Genomic DNA, 26,426 nt, shown 5'->3' with positions numbered 1-26,426 from the left:
GTAGGGGTGAGGAAATCTTGAAGAAAGTGAGCTTAAACATTTTGCTTTTACTTACTTGTCTGGGTTTAAGCTATAGATACTGCACTTGGGTATCTATTGAAAAAGCTGGGATAGATATTTACAAGTCCAGGCAGGAGGGCTGTGAGAGTGCAAATATAGCAGCTGGAGTGTGTTGTGCTTGCTGCTTTCCTGTGCTAAGTTGATTTACTTGTTTCAGGTCTGACCTCATCATCCTGTCAGTATGGGTTCCCACCTACACTGTTAGCAGCAGCTTTCTGCTTCAGATAGAAGGCTGGAAGTATTCACAGTGTACCATAGGCAGAGGGGGAGGGGAGAGAAAGCAAGAAAGACTGCTCTCTCTCTCTGCATTTGTGCTTTTGTTAGTTCTACAGAAGAGGCAGAGAAACAAGAGATAACAAAGGCTCCGTTTCCTTTCTGTTAGAGAAGGCTTTTGTCTTTCCTCTTGTAAGGATGTCAGTGTCCTGCAAGAAAGAGTTTGATGTGAAACAGATCCTTAGACTACGCTGGAGGTGGTTTAGTCATCCATCTCAAGGTTCACCTAACACTGGAAGCTGCCTTCAGCCGGAAGGATATGAGCATAGAGGGACCCCGGTTCAGGAAAGGTTGAAGAACCACTCTTGGGACAGAAACAGACTGAAGAAAGGCAATAGTCCTGTCCACCACAGTATACTGACACCAGTGCCAGAACCAGCGCCTGACCATCAAAGAGCCCTTCAGAATTGGCACCAAAACATATTCAAGCAAATGAAGATACTCCTAAAGCAGTTCCAGAGGAGAATTTGTTCAAAGAAACTTTTCAGAAACGCTCACAAGATTTGGAGATGATGGCTGATGGCAATTTAGAAGATTGTAGAGCACGGTAGGAGTTTTTGGTTATATAAGTGAAAGATATAGCCTAGCTTAATTTATTTGCTAAAACTCTCATTTACTTTTAAATAGAAAGTGTTCAAATATAGTCTGAATCTATGTGCAGCCAATCAAAGTCTCCAAAAAACGCCTCTTCAGTATAAAAAGGAAAACTATACTCATACATATGTTTTGATAATTAATGGGAACTTTTTTAGGTCAGTGAGTTTACTTCTCCATTCACAATTCTGTTTTGTTTCTAAGAGATTTTTTTTAGAATTATTAATTTTCTGTAAATACTTTTAGTGGCTTAGATCTTCAAATAGTGGTGATCCTTTGTGGAAGTGCAATAAATCAGGCAGAACAGTTTCTGACTTTGTGAAGCTGGTCCAACTTTGACAAAATAAATAAAAGCCTTGAATGCACAGTATATCCTTATCTGTTTAGGACATAGTTATAAAATAGACTTCAAAAGCATGCTATTTTTATGTGAGATTATGGAACATTTTCTGGCACTTTGAAATTCATTTGAGGTTTTGTTACTTTCACAGCTAGTTTTTGATTATGAAAATATTCTGCTTAAAGAAAGCAACAAGATGTATCTTACAAAAATGTGATCTTAAAGTAGGAAATGGAACATTGTTCATCTCTTTTAGGGCACTAAAATAAATAAGAAGTAATATCTTATATTTGGGGTATAGCTCATAAAACATCTCGTTTTATCTTTACTTTTGTGTCCCTAAGATGTTTGACTAAAAGAAAAGTACATTCTGTCCTCTAAAAATGTTGAAAATAACTTAACTTGGTGGATCTTTGCTTGCTTGTTGTTTCCTTCATAATAAATTCCATATTTTCAACATGTTGCAGACACAATGATATTACAATGTAATTGAATTTTGGAAGTGCTACAGAGAAAAAGACATTTCTGATGTGTTTAAAATCATATAACAGTTCACTATGAAGCTATATCAATTTATTTGGAAATCTGGATAATTGGTGTAATGTGTTTTTCTGTGGCATACTGGCAGTTTTGCTTATTGATGTACATTTTCCCGATATATCTGCCAAACATTGCCTTGTTTCCATAAATTCAAAACAGAATATAAAAACAGAACAGCACAACAACATAATGGTAAAAGACAAATTGGTTATGGAAAATGACCCTTTTGTAGGAGCTCAATCTTTTTGGAATTCAAATTTACAGAAGAGTTTGTGAAATTACCTTAAGTATAATATTAGATTGTCTGTGATATGCATCTCTTAAGAGCTGAAGTATGCATGTGTGAATTTTCTTACCTATTTTACGTTTGACCAAGGAAAATCTACATGACTGTTAGAACTGCAAGTTGCATTTGATACAACTAATGGGACTTTCAAAGTAATATAAAGTCCATACTTTTAGATTCAGTAGATTTTCAAATTATCGTTCCTCATTATATTTTTTAAAACTGCTGAATTTGGACATTTTTAAATGCATTTAACCCTGCTGTAGACAAATTTAAATTACTCATTGTATTCTTCTAACAAAATTCTTTGAGAATCTGTAAGTTGATTTTGCAGCATGTATATTATTACAATAAACTGAATGCAAGTAAATGATTATAGATGTGCCAAGAATATCTTAAGCAGAAGGGTAGGACTAAATGACCTTATTAATTGAAATATGATAGTTTATCACCCTCTCATTACAACTTCTAGATTTCTCTGTCTTGGTCCAGAAGAGTTTGAGAAGGGACTTTCTGATTTCTTTTTTCTTTCTTTCTTTCTTTATTGTTGTTGTGCTGGGTGGGGGCACATTGTGGCATTTATAAATGTTCTTAAAATGTATCAAATACATCATCCTTGATTTCACCCCCTCTATCATTCTCTTTTATCCTCCTCTTCTACCTTCCTGGAATAGTTTCAACAGGCAATATTTTTCAATTTACATATATGTGTACTCTTATTTGTATTATATTTACGGTCCCATGCCCTTTCCCCACCTCCTCCCCCCTTATACTGGTACCAACTCTCCCAGGCAGGACCTCTTTTGCCCTCCTGTTCTCTGATTTTATAAATGAAAAAAAAATGACATTTTTGTTTGTTTAAGATAGCTACACAGGGAGTTTCCTTGTGACATTTCCATGAATATATGTATTAGAACTTGAATTGGTTTATCTCCTTTATTTTTCTTCTTTCTACCTTAGTCCCTTTATTATGGTGGTTTCAACAGATTTAAAAATTCTGTAATCATTCTTGTATAGAGAGTACATCAACCATATTCACTTTCTTAGCTTCCTTCTTTTCCACTCCCCCTCTCATATGTGACCTTTCTTTAGCATGACCTGTCTTTCATGATACTGCTGTGTTTGTATTAGGTCTGTATTCTTTCTTCTCTAATCTCTTCTTCAGCAAGATTGGAGAGAAGGAGGAAAGGATTATGATAAGTTGGTAACAACATGCCATCCCCTAAACATAACTCTTTTAGTTTAATTAGAAAAAAAGTAAACTGTTATCAGTGTGGAGAATTATCACACTAGTACTTGATGAGTTCTGACACTCCAGCAACGTAAGGCTCTTTAAGCCACTCTGCTCTCTGTAAATATTACAAGAATTGAATACAGAATGGATTACGGTCAAAAACATGTAATATAGCAGAATAACTCAAAATTAGTGCCCAAAAGATAATAAAGCCAAGATTAAATCTATATTCAGATGTTAGCTTGAGGATTTTAAAATCCAAATATATTACTCTATAGTTGAATATAAATATGTACTGTATTTAGGAACAGGTCTGTATAATGATTAAACACTGTGAGTATACGCATACCAATATGTCTGTCATTTGATACCTGGGTTCAATTATCATTTTGTTTTTATCCTAGCTGACTACTAACTCAGCATCTTTGCTTCTCTATAGCTAGTTTGCTCAAAGTGTCTTTTTTTTCTTTATTTCAACCGTAGCATATCAAAAAAGGAAAATATTTTAATACTGTATTATCAACATGATTCTTATGTGACACAATGTTTAGTTATGGAATTGTGTATATGTTTGTAGTTGTTCATAAATAAATGATTTGTGTGAGTGTACAGGTAGATGTCATAATGTTAACATTAAACACATTATAGTAAATTTCATTTTCAATTATCTCTTCATTGTGCTTCACAATATTGAATAAAATGCACATGATGTGGTTTTGGTCCCAGGACATGACTCACTATAAAATTAGAGGTTCACAGAGCTACTTAATTTAAAAGAATTAGCAAGAATGGAGATCATATTCTCATTCTACCTGTTTGGGCTTTAAGTTTTTTCATAAATTGACAACTGCACTGATACATTACTTTGCATCTTTTTGGCCTTGTTTCACTATTAGATAAGACTCTAAAATTTTGTTTTAGCCCTTTCAAATTTTCAAGTGAAATTTGCTTAAAAAAAGAGCAGCTATCCTTGTGCATGTTGATATCCCAAAAAAAGGAGTTTTGGATTAATAAGACTTAAAAGTCATTAATAATTTCTCCCACAAGTATTGATCACCCTATTTTGTTCTGGGCACTCTTCTAAGTGTTACGAGTAAAATAAGATCAATGTAATTTATACTTTTAATGAAGAGGCAATACAAATAAACAAATGTAGAATTTAAATGACTATAAATAGTATGAAGAAAAATTAATTTGTGAAGAAAGAGTGAAGGAGGGGTGCTCCTTAACATAGGAGGCCTTTTCAATGATGTGGTAACATTTGAGCAGAGATTCAAATGAAGTGAAGGAAGAAGTCAACATGCTTGGTTTAAGAATTGGAAACAAATGAGATGTTACCACTTCTGTTCCACTAGCATATATCTTTTCCTATACAAATTAGGGGAAAATGTCTCCACACAGTCCATTGATTAATGTCCAGAGTATCCTTTAACTTAACTGGTAAACTCAAAAATATGCCTGCCCTGTTGCTCAGTATAGTAATTTTAGAGTCACATGCATGCCCATGGCTACTGAGTTGACTTTCCAGCCATTCTGTAAGTATGGTGTCATTTTGTCTGCTCAGTATCAGGCTACTCAGCCAGCAGACCATATGCCTTATGTACAGAGGACTATGTCCTTTGTAAAAAACAAGCAGAAGCATGATAATGTACTTGCTTTTTTGATGAAAATATTCAGATAGGGTCGAATGCATAGTAGGTTTCCATCTTCCATACAAGCTCATCTGTGATACGGAATCTGCTTGAGAAACATTTACGTATAAGAGAAATCCTTCATTGAAAACAGGGAAACTTACTATAATATCCTTTCTAATAAATGAAAGTTGAGCTATGTAGATATCTGTAGGGAGAACTTTCTAAGAAGAGCAATTTTAATGACCCTGAGAAGGGAGTGTGTTCAATATATTCAAACAAAAGGAGGGCAGTGCATATGGAGTAGAGTGCTCAACAGAAAGAGTGTAGAAGATAACTTTGGAAAGGTAAAAATAATAAAATGATACCAATGCAACATCAAAAATAAGATACACCTTTTGTCAACATTTTCTGTATCCCAGGCACAAAGTACTTTACATGTGTTTTCTCATGTTCTTCCAGAAAAATTTTAAATGTGAAAATAGTATTCTATAATGGATACTTATCTCTAAATTATTTTGTTGAGTATATGTTGTTGCTTGTCTTCTTACAAGGTAAATACTGTAGATTTCTAAATTTCAGAACTAGGTCTACTTTACTTAACTTTATATTCTATTATTCAGTAGAAATTTAGGTCAAAGGAAAGAATAAGGAGCAAACTATAATTTTACTGTTGTTTTTAGAAAGGTTTAGGTTGGGGAGGTCCAATGAGGAGGGTAAAGGGGGGTGAATGTAGTCGATAGATTTCTTATACATGTATGAATATGGAACATTGAAACCTGTTGAAGTCGTTTTTATAAGGGGGAGGGGGAAGAGGGAGAATAGCAGAGGGAGTGAACCAAACCAGCGTATATTGCATGCATATAAGGAAATGTCACAATGAAAGCCCCTGTGTAAGTATTACATACTAATAAAAATGTTAAAAATAAATATTTCCCTAATAAACAGCAAAAAGAAAGGTTTAGGTTAAATCTTATTATCTGTAGATTAAAACATACCATGCAAAGTTGCATAATTTACTAAGTGCTCTACAAAATTGTAACATTTCAACAAATAATTCAATTTAACCGTTCCTAAATATTTTAGAGATGGAACTTCTTTTGGTTGATTTTAAATTCATGTTACTCACAGCCTCTTTATTTTTTTTTATTCATTTATTCATATGTGCATACATTGTTTGGGCCATTTCTCCCTCCTCCCCCTTGCCCCCTCCTTCTCTCCCCCACCCTCCCTCGTTTCCAGGCAGAATCTGTTCTGCCCTTATCTCTAATTTTGTAGAAGAGAAAGTGTAAGAAATAATAAGAAAGACAAAGGGTTTTTGCTAGTTGAGGTAAGGATGGCTATACAGAGAGATTCTTAGCATTGCTTCTATGTACAAATGTGTTACATCCCAAGTTGATTAATCTCTAACTGACTTTTTCACTAGTTCTTCATCCCCTTCTCATATTGACCTCTGTTGTTTTAAGGTTTCTGTATTAGTTCCTCTGCAGTGGGGACATCAAATACTATCATGTTTTGGATTTCTTTTTTTTTTTTGAATTCTCTGATCAGCCTTTATTTGATTCACAAATAAATGATTGGGCATTTAAGAAACACCATCATTTGGAAATTAATCTTAGGCTTAGATGAAAGTGACCTTATACTGTTTTACTCATTGGTTATACTTCTGTGAAATGTCAGGGTATTCCCCTGAATCCATGTCTCTCAATTAAAGAAATGCAAGACCTATTATACTGGAAGAGCATTCTAACCAGAGGCCTCAAACTAAGACCCTAGCAAGGGCCTCCAAAAGCAAACAATAGCCAGATGCAGTCATCATGCCAAGAACTACAAAACAAGTGGATGATGTGATATCCTCATACCTTCTGTATGTGCTCTCCCCTTAGCATGTGACCCAAGTCCAACCACATTGCTTTATTTGTCCTAGATCTAAAGTCTGCATATAAGGGAGAACATACGATTTTTGGTCTTTTGAGCCTGGCTAACCTCGCTCAGAATGATGTTCTCCAGTTCCATCCATTTACTTGTGAATGATAAGATTTCATTATTCTTCATGGCTGAGTAAAATTCTACTCACAGCCTCTTTAGTGAGAGTAAACTAGTATGGTCCTCATGTATCATTCTTAGAAGTATGAAATTGCATATATATATGTATGTATGTTAGTATTCATTAAATATAATATTTAAAAATTCAATACTCTACTCCATCTAAGAGTTTGTTAATATTTGTAGGTCATGCTTCTTTAAATATTAAAATTAATTAAACATCTTTAGTAATTACTTCTGATATTTGAAAGACAAGCATTTCATTTGTGCACATGAAAATTAATATAAATGACACAAAAATGTACTGTACTATTTAATATGCAATTTCAAGAGAAATATGTTAATTATACACATGTGTTGCAAATTGCACAAGTGTTCAGTCACTGAAGTGCTTTAATTTGAGGTTCATTTCTTAACCTTGTGTGTGTTCTTTCTGACCCTTCTAAAATATTTGTCCTTAATGTTAATTTTATTGGTGTTTTTCTTATAAATTTATAAGTGCAATAATTGTTTTATATATATATTTATACTATATATATGTACACATGTATTTGTATTCATATGGATTTATATATACATGTCAGCTTGGTATTCTTGTATGTAAAGGAGAAGGAAAACTGAAACCAAGGGAGAGGACTGGAGAACACTGATCTTTAATAAAAAAAATTAAGCTGACTATTCTGCAAGATAACCCTGGAACACCATGTAGTTTCAGAAAATATGAAGTGTTAAAAATAATGATAGAGATGTGTCAAAGGGATGCAGGAGTTGACTGAAAGAGCTCTTAATAACCCACATTGGAAAAATTTGAAAAACAAAACAAAGACATACCGTACTTTATATATCACTATCATTTGCATTGCAAGAGAACAATACCAATGATCAAGTTTATTGCATCTATCAGAACTTTATCTATAATCTTCTGTTAATTCTGGTTTATTTCTTGGACTGTAGAGTATTATTCAAAGAGGCTTATTCCTTGTAGACTTTCAAATGTTATTTTACAAATTGTACCATTTATCATTTTTACCCTCTGTCTATTATTATTCCTTCCCCAGTAACCATAGTAATTTTTCCCAACAGGTCTTTATATAAATCATTGATTCTTAGTCATCCCAATGCTACGTTATGAAATGGAAATTATCTGCTAAATTTGTTGTCTACTTTTTCTGTGGGAAACTAAACTGCTTTCAGCAAGCTAGTTGCTTAACTGAGATGTTGGTGTTCATTTATTTTGCTGTCCATTCAACAAGTATTTATTGAGTCTTTGCTCACATGTGTTATGCTTTCCTAAGTACTCTAAGGAATGAAAAGATGAGCAATATAATTCTGATTCTCAATAAAGGTTATAATATGGTCAAAGTAATAAAGTTTACTGATTTGAAAGATTTTACAGTGGTAAAAAAAGAAGTGCATTAGTCATTGATCCTTATAGACATTCAAAGACAAGAAAGAATACTGAAAGATTCCAGAGCAACCTTGGAATGCTTCAAGGAGGAGACATGATTTAAGATGAAATTTGAAGAACAAATAGCATTATGATATAGATATGGGGCAAAGTTATTTCTAGGTAGGTGAAAAAGGATTCCTTTCTCTACAAAAGGACAATGTGCCAAGGAAGTTTAAGGTTTGCTCAAATGACAGGTTATCAGATTGCTTGAAGTGAATGATATATATTGGAGAACAGTATAAAATTAGGCTGAAAAGGAAGATTAAGTCTAGATTATGGGGGGGTGGGGATTTTGAAAGACAGGATAGGGACTCCATTTGGATTTTGTCTTAAAAGTCAAGGTTTATCAATACTCAAGAAATCTCTAAAATATTTTGTGTTTGTGAATATTTTTAAGGGGAGGTTCTAGTCATTTTTCTCAGCTTCTTAAAAGTTCCATTTGATAAGAAAAAAAGTTCTATTGTAAAAATGAAGAATCAGTAAAAGTCATCAAAACGTGGAGTAGAATAATTAAACCTGAAAAGTTTGTCATTGAACTTCCTGCGAAATTGGCAAAAATGCTGTAATATTTTGTGGATCTTATATTAACTAACAGTTTTACTATATACATACCAGATAAAACTAATAATGCATTGAAGAATATAGTACCTTAAGATAAACAGAAAAATATTTCTTTTGAATGAAAAGTTAGCCATGAGAACAATGGGGAAACTTTGCTATAGTTTCTTAGAATACTTCATTGATGTTGAGCATCTTTTATTAAATTCTTCGTGCATGAATGCTTCAATGCCACATATGCTTTAGAAAGAAAATTAGTGCTTGTTTTCTTCCACAACAGTCATAATACTACATTATTATAAATGTTGATATAGCACATAATTGCAGAGATCATTTAGAGATATGAAACTATGTACAATTATTTTTCTCCCATGAATAAAGAACAAGTCCAAAGTATAAAACAAAATATACCTTGTTAAAACAATAAAGATGACAAGGTAATATAATAGAAATACCTCAATACTGAGACATTTCATATTCCTGGTTAATTAGGAAACTAAGATACAACAAATAGTTAGCGAACAATTATTAAACTAAACTCACCTCCTTAAAATAAAGATGCAACTTAGAATTTAAAACCTACTCAATTTCCCCATCATTAGTATTGAGACTTTTATTATTTTCATCTCCAAATTATATTGGTAAAAATATTCTATGAGGTACAGGACTTCAAGATCTTCAAGAGTTGATCTCCAATAAATTAATTAACTAATTGAGAGTATTTTCCAAGGGCTAGGAACATGAAAATCAGTTCATTAATTAAAGGGAATTTGATTAAAACTGGAGATCTGAATCTGAGATAAAAGTGACACACACAAGAAAACAAGAATGTAAAGCTAAGTTTAGAAACTCAATGGGAATAGAAGAATGCACCCTTATCAGATTTCTAAGGTTATAGAGGTTGTAATGGAGTAGAGTGAGAGAGGCAGATCATTTCCAGAGACCCTAGTAGAAAGAATTACTCCTGGAGAAATTCTTATTCCTGATTGTTCTAAACAAAACCTTGGACTTCACTGTGCCTAAGAATCTACATTGTTAAAAATGTAGGTACTTAGTATTCATAATAAGAGAATTTGTTTTATAGGTTTTGGGCTAAAGCATAGAAATTTTATATTTTTGATGAATGTGTTAGGGGATATGGATTCAGGAACCGAACTTTAAAAAGCAATTGGTCAGCTCCTAAAAGCCTAGTTTATTAAGATTTCTCACAGAATTCGAACACTTGATACATTGATAAAGGTAAACAGAAGATTTAAAACACTAAGACTTGAATCTGTGATTTACATTCATAACTTTTCTCATGTTGACTAGGTTAATGCTTAAAGAATAGAGTCAACAGTATTGAGCCATGTGCTACTTCCACATGTGACAGGCTTTATTAGTTTCTGCAGGAGATGTTTAAAAGATCCTGTTCTTAAGGTGTTAATAAACCTATTGGAATTGGAAAATATACTTCCCAATTAAGAGGTTTTACCAAAGCAGCAACTTGGTTTAGCTCCCTTGGTACTTAATATAAGAGGAATCCAGGATAATTAAAGTGGAAGTATGGTTAATGATCAAAACATCTTGAAATATAAACATGGAAATGTTAACTCAAGAATGGAAGCAATATTCAAACAACATGGATAATATTTGTTTGGTTTTCATTGTCCAAATGCAGAGACAAAAATAACCAATAATTGTGCCATCACTGGTGCCCACTGACTCTCAGATAAGCCATTTTGAAGGTTGGACAAGGATTCCTAATGCAATGAAGTATAAGCTTCAGCTACTTAAGATAATGATTATACTCTGATGCGCTGCTGACAGACCTGCCTATCCCTCAGTTCCCATAACTAATAGGCTGTTCATTTTCTCTTATTTTTTTTTCTTTTTCTTGTTGTTGCTAGACCTAGGTTTTCTTGCTTTTTACCTGCACTGACACATTAAAAATTTCTGGAAAAAATGTAACCTCAAACTTTAAAACAACACAAAGGAGAAATGGCATACTCTCATTTCTTTCAAGGAAGCCAGAAAGTGAGATGAAAAATTAAGAGTATATTTATAAATTATGAATCTGATTAAGGGGCTGTTAAATAATCACCTTACTTATCTTCATAAGACAGTGCATACATCTTGCAACTGACCAAAGTGATTTTATTTCTATGTAAAGTATTTTAAATACATTTACCTTTCCATAGTTGATGAGAATAAGTACATATGCTGTATTTTTTCATAAGTAGTGCATATTTGAGAATAGAAATTTTCTGCTTAGAATTTTTTACATTGAGAGTTAGAAGGAACTTTTAAATAACTATACAAGTATGGAAAGTGACGCCTAAATAGAGAATGACCATAGCTAATTAACAGCCAAATTTCCAAACTCCTGGACAGATGCTCACCACACTACCATCTCAATATCATATTTGACTCCTTTTGTTCTGACAAAATTATGGGTATATAATCATCATTACAGCTGAAGTTAGAAATTACATAGATTAGGTAGATGATAGAATTTCTTGAAATCAAGTATTTGAAATAACTGGCATTTTAAATCTGCCACATTAAAATACACAGTACATTTCACAAACTTTAGTGTCATAGAAATAGTTACATCATCGTATTCATTTCACTATTTGTAAACAATATCTCAACTGTAAACCCAATTTGCAAGTAGATTCTATGCTCTGTAGATTGTTTATCAATACATAGGCCTTCTCCAGACTCTCAGGAGTTTAGCAGCAAGACAGGAAAGGTCTCCAGTTGCAGATTCATCTGCTTTTTTGGTTGACCTCTGCCTGTTAGTATTATGGGTAACCAAGAATGGAATGAATTCTTATTTGTGACATTATACTTAAATAAATAAATTTTACAACTTTATTCAAGAAACTAGTTTAAATAGTGACAGTTTCTCTGAAAATTAACCAATAATTACATGGAAACAATTTAGGCCTCGTTCTTTTATTCTCCCTTCAGCACTATAAAGTTGATGATAAATAAGTCTATGTAAAATTTGTAGGAAAACTTTAAAAATTATCCTGAAATTTTCTGTCCTTTAAACTGAATTGCCTTAATTGCCATTTCTTAAAATTCCTTTTCTCATCCCCTACATAATTTAGAATTTTTTCACAGCTACATGCTCTTAAGAGCTCTGAGTTAATTCCTAAGTACTAGAAAAAAAAAGTCTATCTCAGAAGCACATGTAGTGACTTTACACTGCAAACTAAAGTTCTGAATACACAAAATTGCTTATTAGTAGATTTGAGCATCGCATTCATTGTGACATCAGATATACTTTATGAATCTAAGCTTGTATTCAGTTCATTTGCTTCATAAAACATCTTTATGTTAAACCGTCTTAAACACTCATCCTTGATACTGCTATATTATAACATTAATTCCCAGAAGCCATATTTTCATGCTTTGTTCATGACTGAAAGAAATTTTAAAAAATAGAGTTCATATTTTCTGGTAGAGTAATATCTATCTTCCTGCTTAATGTCACCCTGAAAAGAACATGGCTCTGAGATTTATGAGAACAGTGCTTATATCACTAATAGCCTTGGTATGCTGAAGGTTGCATATACATTCCTGGAAAATATTAGAGGACATGTATTAGTATAACAGTAAATTAAATATGTTTCAGAATTTTTTCCAACCTTTTTGCTTTAGTTGATATGTGGGAAACAAGAGATCCTTGACTTGGAGCAACTTGTACTTAAAAACCTATCTGTTTAGCTGGGCACCAGTGGCTCATGCCTATTATCCTAACTATTTGGGAGGCTGAGGTTGGGAGCATTCTGGTTTGAGGCCAGCCCAGGCAAATAGTTCATGATACTCCATATTCAAAATAACCAGAATAAAATGGAATGGATGCGTGGCTCAAGTGGTAGAGCACCTGCTTTACAAGTGTGGAGACCTGAGTTCAAATCCCAGTCAAACCAAAAAGAAAATGAAAAAAAACAACAAAAATATCCATCCTTTTGACTTTATAAAGATGATGTAATAAAATACAACATGATTTTTATTTATAATATTAACTTGAATTCTAAATGTTTTTTTCAAATTATTTTTATCTTTAATAGTTTGATTGTATAGGATTGTCTCATTTTTCAATTATAAAAATAACTTTCTGAACTTTAGCTCAGGCTCCATAATACTACATGGCCAATTTTTGTATATATATATATGTGTGTGTGTGTGTATTTATATATACACATATATATGTGTGTATTTATACATACACATATGTGTTTTTATATACACATATATATGTACAATACTTCCTGGAAAATATCAAACTTCCAAAAACTATGTCCTGTTCTCAAAGTATAGGTAACTAAATATGCTTTGTTGAGGAAATTTAATAGCTTAAAGGTCAATTCATGCTCCTTAAATTTTACTTCAGTTTTGGACTAGAGAAATAGTAGAATGTCTGCTTATGAAGTGTGAAGTCCTGAGTTTAAACTGCACTACCAAAAACAAATTTAAATTTTACCAAAGTTTTTCAAATTTTCCCTCATATTTACTTAGTTATTTACTCTAATAGTTATAATCTGATTGTCTTCTTTTGATGAAAACTAAGAATAAATGCCCAGCAAAAGGGAGGCATGGGGAATTTTTTGATTTTGTCTTGTAATTAGTGACAGGTATTTCAAAAATTGAAAACCACCACAAAGCATTAATTTGGTATTTCATTAAAAATATTTAATAAGTCATACATTTGACTGTAGGTAATTTTGATGTTTTAGAAAGTCACAGTTTTGTACCGACACCAAATAATAATGTAGGGATCAAAAAGATGAGACTGTCACTTCACATGCCCACTCTGCGCTAGGTATTAGACACTGTCTAAACTAACTGCTTTTTTTCAAAGGCTGAGTTTTTCCTCTTTCTTCCTTTCTTAGTTTTTTGTTTATTATTTTAATTTATTTCCTAATAGTGTATAAACAGAAATAAGACTTGAGTTATAGAGGGGCATCTCGGTTACAATTTTTCTTCAAAGACATGACTCAGATGTGCAATGGAAGTTAACCTGAACTAAAGGGGGGATGGTAATCTGAGCTCTATGTTAGGATTGACTATGCCATAAATTCAAGGTTGCATCAGGAACTATGTCTGAAAGATCACTTCTACATACCTGGGTAAGAACTACAAGGATTACTGTGTTACAAATATTTGTTTTTTGAAGCCTCTGCATGTATGTCATTAATTTTAGCTAGGTGTGTTAATTATATTAACATAGGAAAATATAAATTATAGTGTCAGAATTGGCATCATAACATAGTAACTGATAAACATACCAACAAATTTTTAGAGGAATATTATTATAGTTAGTACATCTGCTTATGTGAGAAAATATTCTTTATAATTTCCATTTAGTAAATTCAACTCATACTGATTACTTAGAAATCACAATTTGAAGTATTTTATGTTATTGTTAAGGAAAAGTTTTATTTTGCAGTACTTTCTTGGAATGTCAGGGTGAAAAATAAGGTAAGGTCCAATTCCTCCACAGAATTCAGGAAATTTGGAGAATGAGCTTGCCCTAGTTCTGTATCATTCACTCCCCTTCTAGTGTTTTCTTCCAGTTAAACATCAAAGATTTACTGTGAAAAAAACTTGGAATAGAGAGGAAAAACTAACAAGGAAAGAGACAATACCATGGACTCCAAGCTCCATCAAAATGTTGTATTTGAGCTGCTTCTCTTGCTGGACATTGTTGCCAAACCCGTTAGATTTACTAATATTTCATTCTACAGCATAAACCTTTTCAGTACTAAAAAAGCAAATACTTGGAGATTTGTTTCAGTTTATTTTCCTATTTTCTAAAGTTTCATGAATAAACAGATATTGGCATTTGAACAAAAGAGTACTGCACAGTGGACATGATAATTTGTAATATTTATGAGATTAGCAAATATTAAAAAGTCAAAAATAAAGATACAAATTATATTCTCATATTATATATACAGTATAATATACAGTGTTTTATATACTATATATGTATGTATTTTTATATGGAAATGCTAGTAACACTTTTGAGACATTTTTGGTTAAGATTGTTTCCATGCCAGTATAATTGGAATGGTCTGAGGTTTCACATCATTATGCATTTATCTGATGCATTTCATGGAGGGTAATAAGGAAGACATAATACTATTCTGTCTTAATTAGATCTTGTCATCATGTGCTTTCAAATATGACGTACATTCCAATTCCCCTCCCCAAAGAATCCAGTTCTTTTCATGTCTCCTCCCTATTTAGAAAGTAAGTTTATCTCTTCTGCTAAAACATCAGATTTATGGTAATTTCTTCATCATTTTATGTACTCAATATATTTGATATGTATATTCAATTTATTCTTTGCTTAATACATAATAAACACTTGTTTTAATGTTTTTGCTGATAAATTTTCATTTCTCTGAGATTATTATTATATACAATATACTATGTTGTATATTATATGAAATAAACAGTGCGATTTTGTTCACATTGAAAACTCCCATTGTGGTGGTATGTTCATCAGATTTTGGTAATGGTAATAATCTTTTTCATATCAAGCATTGCACATTTATCTAAATTATTCACTAATAAATTTTTCATTTATCTTTATATTTCCAATAATTTAGATAAATTTCCTTATTAATTACTATTCAGTTTGGTTTCATGGAGTGGCAAGTAGTACAGGCTGTATTTGACAAGTGTTTCCAAACACTTGAAACAAAATGAATACATTCATATTCTTGAATTTTGCCTGTGCAAACCAGACAATAATTCTAATAATTTGACTCAGTGTAACAAAAATACTATAAATTAATGATTATTTAATGAAACATTCTAGGCATGCTGTTGCAGGTTAGCCTATACTTAAGCAATTTGTCAGATTGAAGTTGTAGTGAACTTTGAAATTTATACATGGTCTAATTCATCCTGATTAAAACTTTATCCAAGTACCATTTTTTTTGTATTCTGTGTATTAGAATGTCTTCATATATAGCTAATTCCCAAGATGAGACATCTTAATCTTTATATCACCTGGTGTTTAACAGTGGTCACTGCAGCAGTGAAAAATTATTTCTATTCCTGGAATTTGTTTTCTTAATCTTTAAATGGATACACACCTACACACACACACATACACACACACACACACACACACACGAACACACACATGAACTAGTAGTTTATTTTTCCAAAGACATAATCCTTTATATAACTTTTATTAGGTTTATTTAAAAATAATTTTAACTTCACTAGAATAATAAAAAGGTATGAAATGGCAACCTGCATTATTTAAACACAGATAAGTTCATATTAGAATTTCCTTGAGATCCGTGGAAAATGCTGTTTATTAACTCACATGGCACAAGAAGTTCTTATCCAAGTCACTCTTTATAAATATGTTGTTTGGCTATGAAGGAAATTTTTGTTAACAAAGGTACACTAAAATAGAAACCAGATGGATGGGAGTGAAAAACCCGAAGGATTCCGTGTCCATCTTTTTAATTCATTTATTTAAAAATAATAAATGATATTGCATGTTTTTATTGCATATAACATAATGTTTTGAAATACAGATAAATTGTGGAATAGGTACACCTAGATAATTAACCAACATTTATTACAACTGACCACTGGTTTCTATAAATATTTCCCAGACTCTCTTTTAACACTTTGAACTAGGAAGTAGAGGTTCTTGAGAATTTATAGTGATAAGGTGGAAAGAACAATGGTGAAGTAAAATGGGCCTATCAAACACCTAAAATAATACACCAGTATAAAAAATATAAGTGGCTAATTTTCAGGGGAAACTGTTACTGAAAAAGAGCAATAGAAATTTGCCAACATTAGTTTCTTGAATCAATATCTATGAATTTGTTGGGCAAATGCTAGCCAACTTTCCCCCCTTTTTTTTTTTTTTAATTTTGCAGTACTGGGGCTTGAACTCAGGGCCTACACCTTGAGCCACTCCACTAGCCCTTTTTTGTGATGGGGTTTTTCAAGATAGGATCTCCTGAACTATTTGCCCAGGCTAGCTTCGAACCGTGATCCTCCTGATCTCTGCCTCCTGAGTAGCTAGGATTAGGCGCCTGGCTCCTGTCAATTGTTGATCTTTCCTGTGTTGCTGGCTCCAAATGTAGGGATTAATTGGCAGTTTGTTTCTTGTCTCTTCAAAATATCAGCCATTATTTCTGCCCTAAAACGAATAGCAATGAAAAAGTACTCTGATGAAATTTCTAATAAGATGAAGGAACAAATTAATTGATATGATCAATGGAATTTATCTTCAAATCACTATAACAAACCTAAAAATGTCCACTGTTTTTAACCTAAAAACTATTATGGACATACAAATACTGCCATATAAATTATGTTCCTGTCTTAGAACATCTTCCTATTATACCTGCATTAAAAGGTATGATAGGATGCCATTTGCAGTCAAAGTTCCCAAATTCAAATGCCATTTCTCCCACTTATTTACTGATATGCTGCCAAGCGAATTATTAACCTCTGTTATCCTTAGTTTCTTTCATTTATAAAATGATTAGAATAGATGCACTTAGCTCATATGATTATGTGGAAGACTAACTGATGTAACAATGGAATGTTTTGGGAACATTGGTCACACATAAGTGCTCAGTAAATGTTAACATCATTTTATATTTTTGAACAACTTTATCATACCTTATTCATCTTATGTTGTAATGTATGTTATTGAGCACACTGTGGTTGCTTACAGGTGATAAAAACTGCCTCTTAAATATTTAGTCATTGCTGATTCATTCAATTAATTATTTTTATAGAGTGATACATAATTATTTTACTAATCCCTTCATTTAGCTTCTCATTTAAAAAGATTTCCACTTACTTCCATAATCCAGTCAGTTATAAACATCTTTCCTTCATTTACCAGAGACAATTTCATGAACAGCAATATTTAGAAGCAAACATTTTCTAATAATCCAAGCAGTGGATGGAATGTAAAACAATCAAGAACCTGTTGAATATGTCATTCACTTATTTGGATTGTAGTAAATCCAAGTAATGACATATAGAATATAGGATATAAAAACTTAAAATCTTCACTGGATGTTCCAGAAATATATTCTGAGGCATGAATACAGGTAAAGTTCTTCTGTAAAGAGATAAATAACAAATATTAAGATTTTGCAGGCCATCTTCTTTATCTTGCAACTACTCAACTCCAATTTTAGCTTAAAAGTAGCCATAGATAACTTACACATGGATGTGTGTGATAGTGTTCCACTTAAACCAATATTTATAAACATTGAAATTTATAACTTTAAATTTTTCTCTTTATTTTAACCATTAAAAATGTAAAATGCATTGGTAGGTCATGAAACATACAAGATGGCTACCTGGCTGGATTTGCCAACCTTTGTTGTAGAAGCACACTGTGAGACATGACATAAATATTTTCTAGAAGAAAAACCATGAAAATTCTATCACGTTGACAGCTTTAGTTGAGGTACATAGAGCTTTGAACACTCCCACTGAGTCTTGCTTACTTTCAGAAGTGTTTTGATTTCACACTATTTAGTTTCAATTTGATATGTCAGGATTCTCTCACTATTAAAGAAACTAAAATAAATTGAACTGCAAATTTTCATACTGGTATAAAAGAATAAATAAGAATCAAGAAGGTGCATTTCTGCAAACTTTTTCCATAGATAGAAAATAAAAATTCAGTGTAAGTAAAAATTTTGTTCCAAAGTATATTTAAATCATAAATTCAATAGACATTTACAATCATAATGAATGTAAGACATCTCAAAACACATATAAAATGTATAAAAATAATTACTTTCAAGTTGATTAAATTCTAGGAAAGATATAAAATATGTATGCCAATAGCTATAATGGAAGTTTGAATGTAGTAAGTGCTCTAATTATAGTGTATGCAATAAGCCATAGATAATGTAATTTAAATAAATTAGAAAAAATTGTGTATATAAACTGTACCATTAATCCCAATATGTTAACTACTGGTTCATATTGTGTGTATGTGTGGAAGACATGCTTAATCCTTTAGACAATAATTAGATGCCTAGCACTTTCTTAAATAGTTAGTGCTTCATATGTATGTACAAGGCATATGTTTATATTAAGGTAAGGTCCAGATACTTAAAAGGGAGTCATGCCAGCCAGCCATCATTTGCTTTTAAATAAAGCCTTTTGACAGTAGTGCTTCATTGCCAGGATTCTGCATAGTGTGTTCCTTAGGTAAGCATAGCGTAATTTAAGGATTACTAGAAAAACATCTCATCATCCAAACATTCTGTCCTTATTTTCACATTTATTTTTGGAGAATACGTCTTCCTTTTTAAGGTTGTCATTGTCCTTTGTTTACCTATAAATAGCCATGGACTTTCTAGTACTGCTTTCAATAGGGACATGTTCATTTGCAGGTGTCCAATACAATTCTCCATATGTTGTACATTTATTATTTTTGTTGTGCAAAATATTTGAATTGGGATCTACCCCCTTAATGAATTTTTATTTGTACAATATAGTATTTTGTTAACTATAAATACATTGTTGTATAGCAGGTCTCTAGCATTTATCTTCTTATATAACCAAAATTTTATACTTTTTGAACAGATATTGATCACTGCCCTCTCTCACAAGCCCCTGGCAACCAGTTTGATTATTGAGGATACCTCATATAAGTATAATAATGCAGTATATATTCTGCTGTGATTAGACAGTTTCACTTAGTGTAATGTCTTTCAAGTTCATCTATTTTTTCATGTGAGAGGATTCCTTTTTCTAAGACTGAATAATATTTCATTGTATGTATGTACACCGATTTCTCTTTAGCCATTCCAATATCTATGGTCACTTAGGTGTTCCCCTATTTTTGAATATTTTGCAATTAACATGAAATCTTTATCTCAGTTCTTTTGGTGATATACATAGAAGTAGGATTTTGGTGTTTTATGGTGGTTTTATTGTTAATTCTTTGAGTAACCCCAACACTGTTTTCCATAGTGAATGAACCATTTTACATTCTCACCAACTGTCTATGAAAGTTGTAATCCTTCCACATATTCAGAAATGCTTGTTATCTTTTATTATTTTTATAATTATTTTGATGGTTCTTAGGGCTTCATGCTTGCTAAGCAGGTACTCTACTGTTTGAGCAACACTTCTAGTTCATTTTGCTCTGGATATTTTTGGAGATGGAGTTTCATGAACTCTTTGCCTAGACTGACTTCTAACCATGATCTTCCCAATTTCAACCACCCAAGTAGCTACAATTACAGGTGTGAGCCCCCAGCATCCAGTTATCTCTTACTATTCCAATAGTAGCCATCTTAACAAATGTGAGGTAATTTCTCATTGTGCTTTGGATTTGTATTACTCTAATATTTAGTGCCGCTGAGCATCATTTCGTATACCTGTTGGACACATTTACTTTCTTTGAAGAAATGTACATTCAAGTCATTTATCCATTAGTTGTTTTTATGCATATTTTCAAAAATTACTATGAGATATAAAACTTGGAAATGTTTTCTTCTATTCTATAGATTGCTCTTGCACCCTGTTGATTGTTTCCTTCTCTGTGTAGATTTTTAGGTTGATACAGTCCCACATGTCTAATTTCACTTTGCCATTGTGCTTTTGGTATCATATTCAAAAAGCCAATGGCTGGATCAATGTCATGAAGATTTTCCCTTATATTATCTCTTAGAAAGTTCATAGATTCAGCTTTTACATTTATATTTTTAATAATTTTTAGTTGAATTTTGTGTATGGTGTAAGATAGGGGTCTAATAAATAGGCATTTAAATTTTATTCTTTTGCATATGAATATCCAGTTTTCCCCAACAGCATTTTTGAAGGGACTATATATATTTACATCGATGATTCTTGGCAACTTGTCAAAGATTATTTAATGTTATGTGTATGAGTTTATTTCTGAGCTCTATATTCTGTCCCATGGTCTACATACCTAACTTTAAGTTAACAAAATACAGTTTGAATTATTGCCACTTTGTAATATATTTTGAAATCAAGAGTGGCAATTCCAGCTTTTTTGAAATTTCTCAAGTTTGCTGTGGATATTTGTGGTCTTTTATAAGTCCATATTAATTTCAGTGTTGTATTTTTCTATGATTGTGACTGCTATTGAGATTTTCATAGAATTGGAATTGAATCTTGAATGAGCTTGGATATTATTTCAAACTAGCAAAAATGTCATGTTTTTCGTATTATCTTTTATGTTTCTTCTTTTACAAAATTGGAGAAAAATTTCCTCCCTGGGGGCAGGGAGGAAAGGGGATAGGCAGTTAAGGGGCTGGCCCAAATAGTTTATACACGTGTAAGTAAATGCAAATATGATAAAATAAATTGAAATAATAGAAAAAAAATCAAGTGATTTTTATCCTTCATTCTGTTAAGTTGGTATATCATATTAATTAACTTTTATATGGTAAAACATCTTGGCAACTCAGTAATAATTCTTTCTTGGTATTTAATGTTTCTAATGTGGCATTAGCTTTGATTTATCTGGTACTTTATTGAAGCTTTTGAACCTATTAATAGGAATGGTGGCTTGTAACTTTTCTTGTGGTATGTAAGTTTGTCATTGGTATTGCTGTAATATTGACCTCAAAAAGGGAGTCTTATTAATCAGTTTTAGAAAGTGTTTAATAAGAATTGTTGCTAATTATTCTTTAAATATTGATAGAATTAACCAGTAAAATTATGTGGCCTTGAGATTTAATTGTCCAGAAGTTTTCAATTACTGATTTTTTTTCTCTATGAATTATTAGTCTGTTCAGATTTTCAATTTCTATTTCTTCATTATTGAGTCTTGATATGGTATATCTTTTCAGGATTTTTACTATTTTTTCCAAGCTATCCAGTTTATTGGCATATAATTTTTGTAGTAGTTTTTTGTGACCCTTGGTATATCTGTGGTACCAATTCAAATGTCTCATCTTTCATTTCTGATTGTATTTAATTGCATCCTTTTTAGTTTACTTAAGATTTTCTCATTCTCTTCTATAAAAAGATAGCTCTTGACTGGGAATGATTTTGGATGCCTGTAATCCCAGCATTCAGGAGGCTGAGGCAGGAAGATCATAAGTTCAAGGCCTGGGATACAGAGCAAGACCCTATCTCCACAAAAAATATTTTAAAATTCTTATTTTTGTTTATTGTCTACTCTCTTTTTAAAAAAAATTCCCACTCCAAACTGTATTATCTCCTTTATTTTGTTATCTCCTTTGCTATCTCCTTTATTTGCTATGGGTTTAGTTTTTTTTTTTTTTTTTGCAATGGTGGGACTCGAACCCCAGCCATGGTAGGCAAGCGCTCTACCACTCAGTTATACCACTAGCCTAGTTGGTTTGTTTTTTCTCTAGTTCCTTAAATTATTAAGTTTCATTGTTTATTTAAGATCTTTCTTCTTTAATTAGGTGGTCATAGCTATGAATTTCTCTCTTGGTACTCCTTTAACTGCATCCCATAAATTTTGGAATGTTGGATTTTCATTTTTACTTGTCTTGAGATATTTTCTAATTTTCTTTATGATTTTTAATTTAACCATTTTGTCAGTCATTTTAAAGGGTGTGGTTTGTTTTCTACATATTTGCAAGTTTTCCAGTTGTCCTTCTATTGATTTAAAGTTTAATTTCATTGTAGATGGAAAAGATTCTTGGTATAGTTTCAATCTTTTAATTGCTAAGACTTATTTTGTGGGCTGGGGATAAGGCCCTGGCTGTAGTCCCCAGTGCCAGACCAAAAAACAAAACAAAAAACCCTTTCAGGGATGCAATACATACTCTACTCTGAATAATATTGTTTTTGCCTTTGAAAATGATGGTGTTCTGCTGTTTAGGGATAGAATATTCTGTAGATGTCTGGTAGGTTCATTTGGTCTGTAGTGATACTCAAGTCTGCTCTTTTCTGATTGATTTTTTGTCCAAATATTCTACCTGTTATTGAAAATGCTACATTGAAGTTTTCTTCAGGTTTTGCCTTTATTCCTTCAGATATTTCAATCTTTGCTTTATATATGTAAGTACTCTGATGTGTACATACACATTTATTATAGCTTCTTGATGAACAGATCCTTTTATCATTACTCATTGATGTTCTTCATCTTTTGTGGTAGTTTTTGACTTATATTCTCTTGTGTGATGTAAGTACTGTTGACCCTCATTATCCCTAGTTCAGCATCTGAAGATTCAACCAACTATGGATTGAAAATATTTAAAAACTGTACATATATTTTTTTCTTGTCCTTAGTCTCTAAACAGTGTACTATAACTACTATTTACAAAACATTTAAATTGTATTAAGCATTTTAAGCCATCTAGAAATGGTTTAAAGTATACAAGAAGATGTGTTTAGGTTATATGCAAATGGTATAAGGGTCTTGAGCATTCATAAAGTTTAGCATCCACTGGGGATCCTGGAACCAATACCTAGCAAACAGCAAAGGATAATTGTATAAAGTCTCTTATCTTTTTTGGGTACAATTTGTATGTAATATTATAAAACTGTAAAAGGCATAAATAATGGATTACAACAGTATTCATAAGCTACAGATTAACCCTTGAAGTTCACAGAATTTCCAAGAGTCAGATTCTTAAAATATGAAACAGGTACCCTGAGAGATGATCTAGGTTAAAAGTAAATATTGATAAACATTCACTTAAATTTCTAGAAAACTTATCTCTAAGAGTTATATTATCGAACTCTGAACTGGCACTTCCCTCTTTCAAATCTATTAATGAAATCCAACTTTCATTTAACTTTTGCACAAAATTGGAATGCGAGCAGTTTGCCACATCTTATTTTTCCTTTTTGCCAAATTCCATTTGATTTGATCTCAATATTTTCGAATCCTTGTACTTTTGTACTTATTTCACCAGTCAATACTCTTAATCCTCTTTCTCACACTACCAGTACAAGAATGTTTAAAAGCATAAATGCAGTCATGCCATTCACCTGTATAAAAAGCTTCCCTTTGACTGTAAGAAAACATAGGAAATAAGTAACATTTCTTACAAAGCCCTTATTGATCTGGCCCAACATTGATTTGTGAGCTAATGCTCCCTGTTTTGCTTTCTTCAACTGTACTTGGAAAGCTCCAGTTTATTTAAATTGTTCTGTCTTATTGATAGCAAATCACTATATGTTGAGGTTTGGACGATCAATGCCAAAGTTACCTAGTCTTCCTGTTTCTCAGTTCCGTGAGCCCACTATCTCTATTAGAGCCTTGTGGCTCCCTCTCTCTACAATGCTTGCTCCCACCATCCCCACTGAGCTTCAGGAGCAGGTGAAATCCCTCCACTACAGAGTGCATGCTATACTTTTTTCATAATCCATATAATATTTACAATTGATTAATGTTATTAGATTTCCATGACAGAATGTAGGCTACAGAAGTGTCAATTACACTCAATGATGTATTATTAGAATCTAGCAGACTGTCTTACTCATAGCCAGAAACAGTCTAGATATATTTCTTGATTAACTGACACCAGTTATACCTGATATGTTTGAATTCCAACATATAGTTTGAAGACAGGGTAAACTATTCCCTCCTTTTTGAAGACTTTCCAAGTACTTCTAAACTAGCTATAATATCTTACTCTTCTCATATTCATGTATTTTATCTGTACCTCTGTTGCATTCTTTTTATGCTTATCTTCCTTTAATATTATAAGTTCCTTTAGGAAAGAGACAATGTCTTAGCTTGTTCTCTAAAATATACCTTAGACCTAATATATAAGCTCAACAAATAATCTTACCTGTAGTAGATGGCATCAATAAAATTTTTAACACAAAATTCACCATCTTCAGGATTAAAAAATATAAAATTCAATAGCATTTATGACAGTCACAGTGCTGTGCATCCATCTTCACTAATCCTAAATCATTTTCATCACAGCATAAAACAACATAACCATGAAGGAGCCATTTCTCCTCTTTCTCTCCCTCATCCTCTGACTACCATTAATCTGATTCCTGTCCATTTCAGATATTCTCTGTTTGTCTATTTCAGATATCTCATATGAATGCAGTAGTATGATATGTCAACTTTTGTATCTGGCTTTTTTCACTAGCATTATGTTTTCAAGGTTCATCCATTTTACCATTCATCAGTATTCCATTTCTTTGTATTGATGAATATTAATCCCAGATATGTACCATATTTTTTGTATCCAGTCCACAGTTGGTAAATTCTGCTTTGTGACCCTTGTGAACTCTGCTGCTGAGAATATTTCTGTACAAGCTTTTAATTATATGTCCACTAGTGGAATAGTTGGGTAACATGGCAATTCTGTATTTCGCTTTTTGAGGAGCTCTTAACTCTTTTCCAAAATTGCTAACCCATTTCACATTGCCCCCAGAAGTGCATGAGGGTTCCAATTTCTCTACATCATTGTCAACACATGTAATTTTCCTTTTTAAAAATTTTATTGCCTTCTTATTTGATAAGAATTTGTATGTCATTGTGGTTTTGATTTGCATTACTCTAATCATGAGTTATGTTGGACATGTTCTCATTGGTCATTTGCATAGCTTCATTAGATTAATAGCTGTTTAAATCATTTGCCTATTATGTTGTTTAGTTGTTTAGTTTTCGTGTTCTTTATATAAATACAGGTCCAATTTCAAAGACACTTTGCAAATATTTTCTCCCATTCAGTGGTTTCTCTTTTTTACTTTCTTCATAGATCTTCCAAAGTACATTTGTTTAAATTTTAATGAAAGTATAATTTATTAATTTTTTATTGTTTCTCCTTTTTCTGTCATTCCTATAACACTATTAAATCCAAGTAATGATGATATTTTTTTCAAATAGTTTCATGGTTTTAAGGTCTTTGATACATTTTGACCTCTTATTTTTTGTATATGGTCTGATGTAATGGTCAAATTTCATCCTTATTGATGTGGATACCCACTTTTCTCATAACAATTGTTGATTCTTCCCCTAGTGAATGGTCATGGTGTCCTTATCAAAAATCAGCTAAACTAGGCATCACTGACTCATCTCTGTAATCCTCGGTACTTGGGAGATTGAGATCTGGAGAATTGCAATTCCAGACCAGCCTGAGCAAAAAGTTTAAGTTTATGAGACTCTATCTTAATGGCATGCACCTGTCATCCAGAGCTATGTGGGAGGCTGAGATTGGGAGTATCGCAGTTCCAGACAAGCCTGGGCACAAAAGTCTGCGAGACCCCTCACAACAGATAAAATGTAGGCATGGTGGTGAAAAACTCCTGTACCAGATAATAGGAGATGGCTGAAATCAAGGTAACCATCTGTTGTTTCTGAGCTACCAATGTCACCAACCACTTTTTACAGATTGTCATAGCCAAACTGCTCGCTACCAGCTCCAGGAACTATAAACAACTGCCTGAGGTTAAAGCAGGTGCAGTTCAAT

General features: G+C 32.3%; 1 protein-coding gene across 1 annotated transcript in view; it reads left to right on the top strand.

Annotated features, from left to right (window-relative positions):
* The first annotated feature begins 328 nt into the window (after positions 1–328).
* Klhl4 (kelch like family member 4) overlaps positions 329–26,426 on the top strand; it is a 97,231-nt gene continuing 71,133 nt past the window's right edge. The window contains 2 exon segments of the mRNA XM_074062586.1: positions 329–748; positions 751–880. Of these exon segments, the coding sequence (XP_073918687.1) occupies positions 472–748; positions 751–880 (407 nt within the window). The 5' untranslated portion in view covers positions 329–471.

The sequence above is a fragment of the Castor canadensis genome, chromosome X (genome assembly GCF_047511655.1).
Source record: "Castor canadensis chromosome X, mCasCan1.hap1v2, whole genome shotgun sequence".
NCBI classification, from domain to species: domain Eukaryota; kingdom Metazoa; phylum Chordata; class Mammalia; order Rodentia; family Castoridae; genus Castor; species Castor canadensis.
The sequence above is the reverse complement of the archived record's forward strand: the minus strand, read 5'-3'. Positions and strand labels throughout refer to the sequence as shown.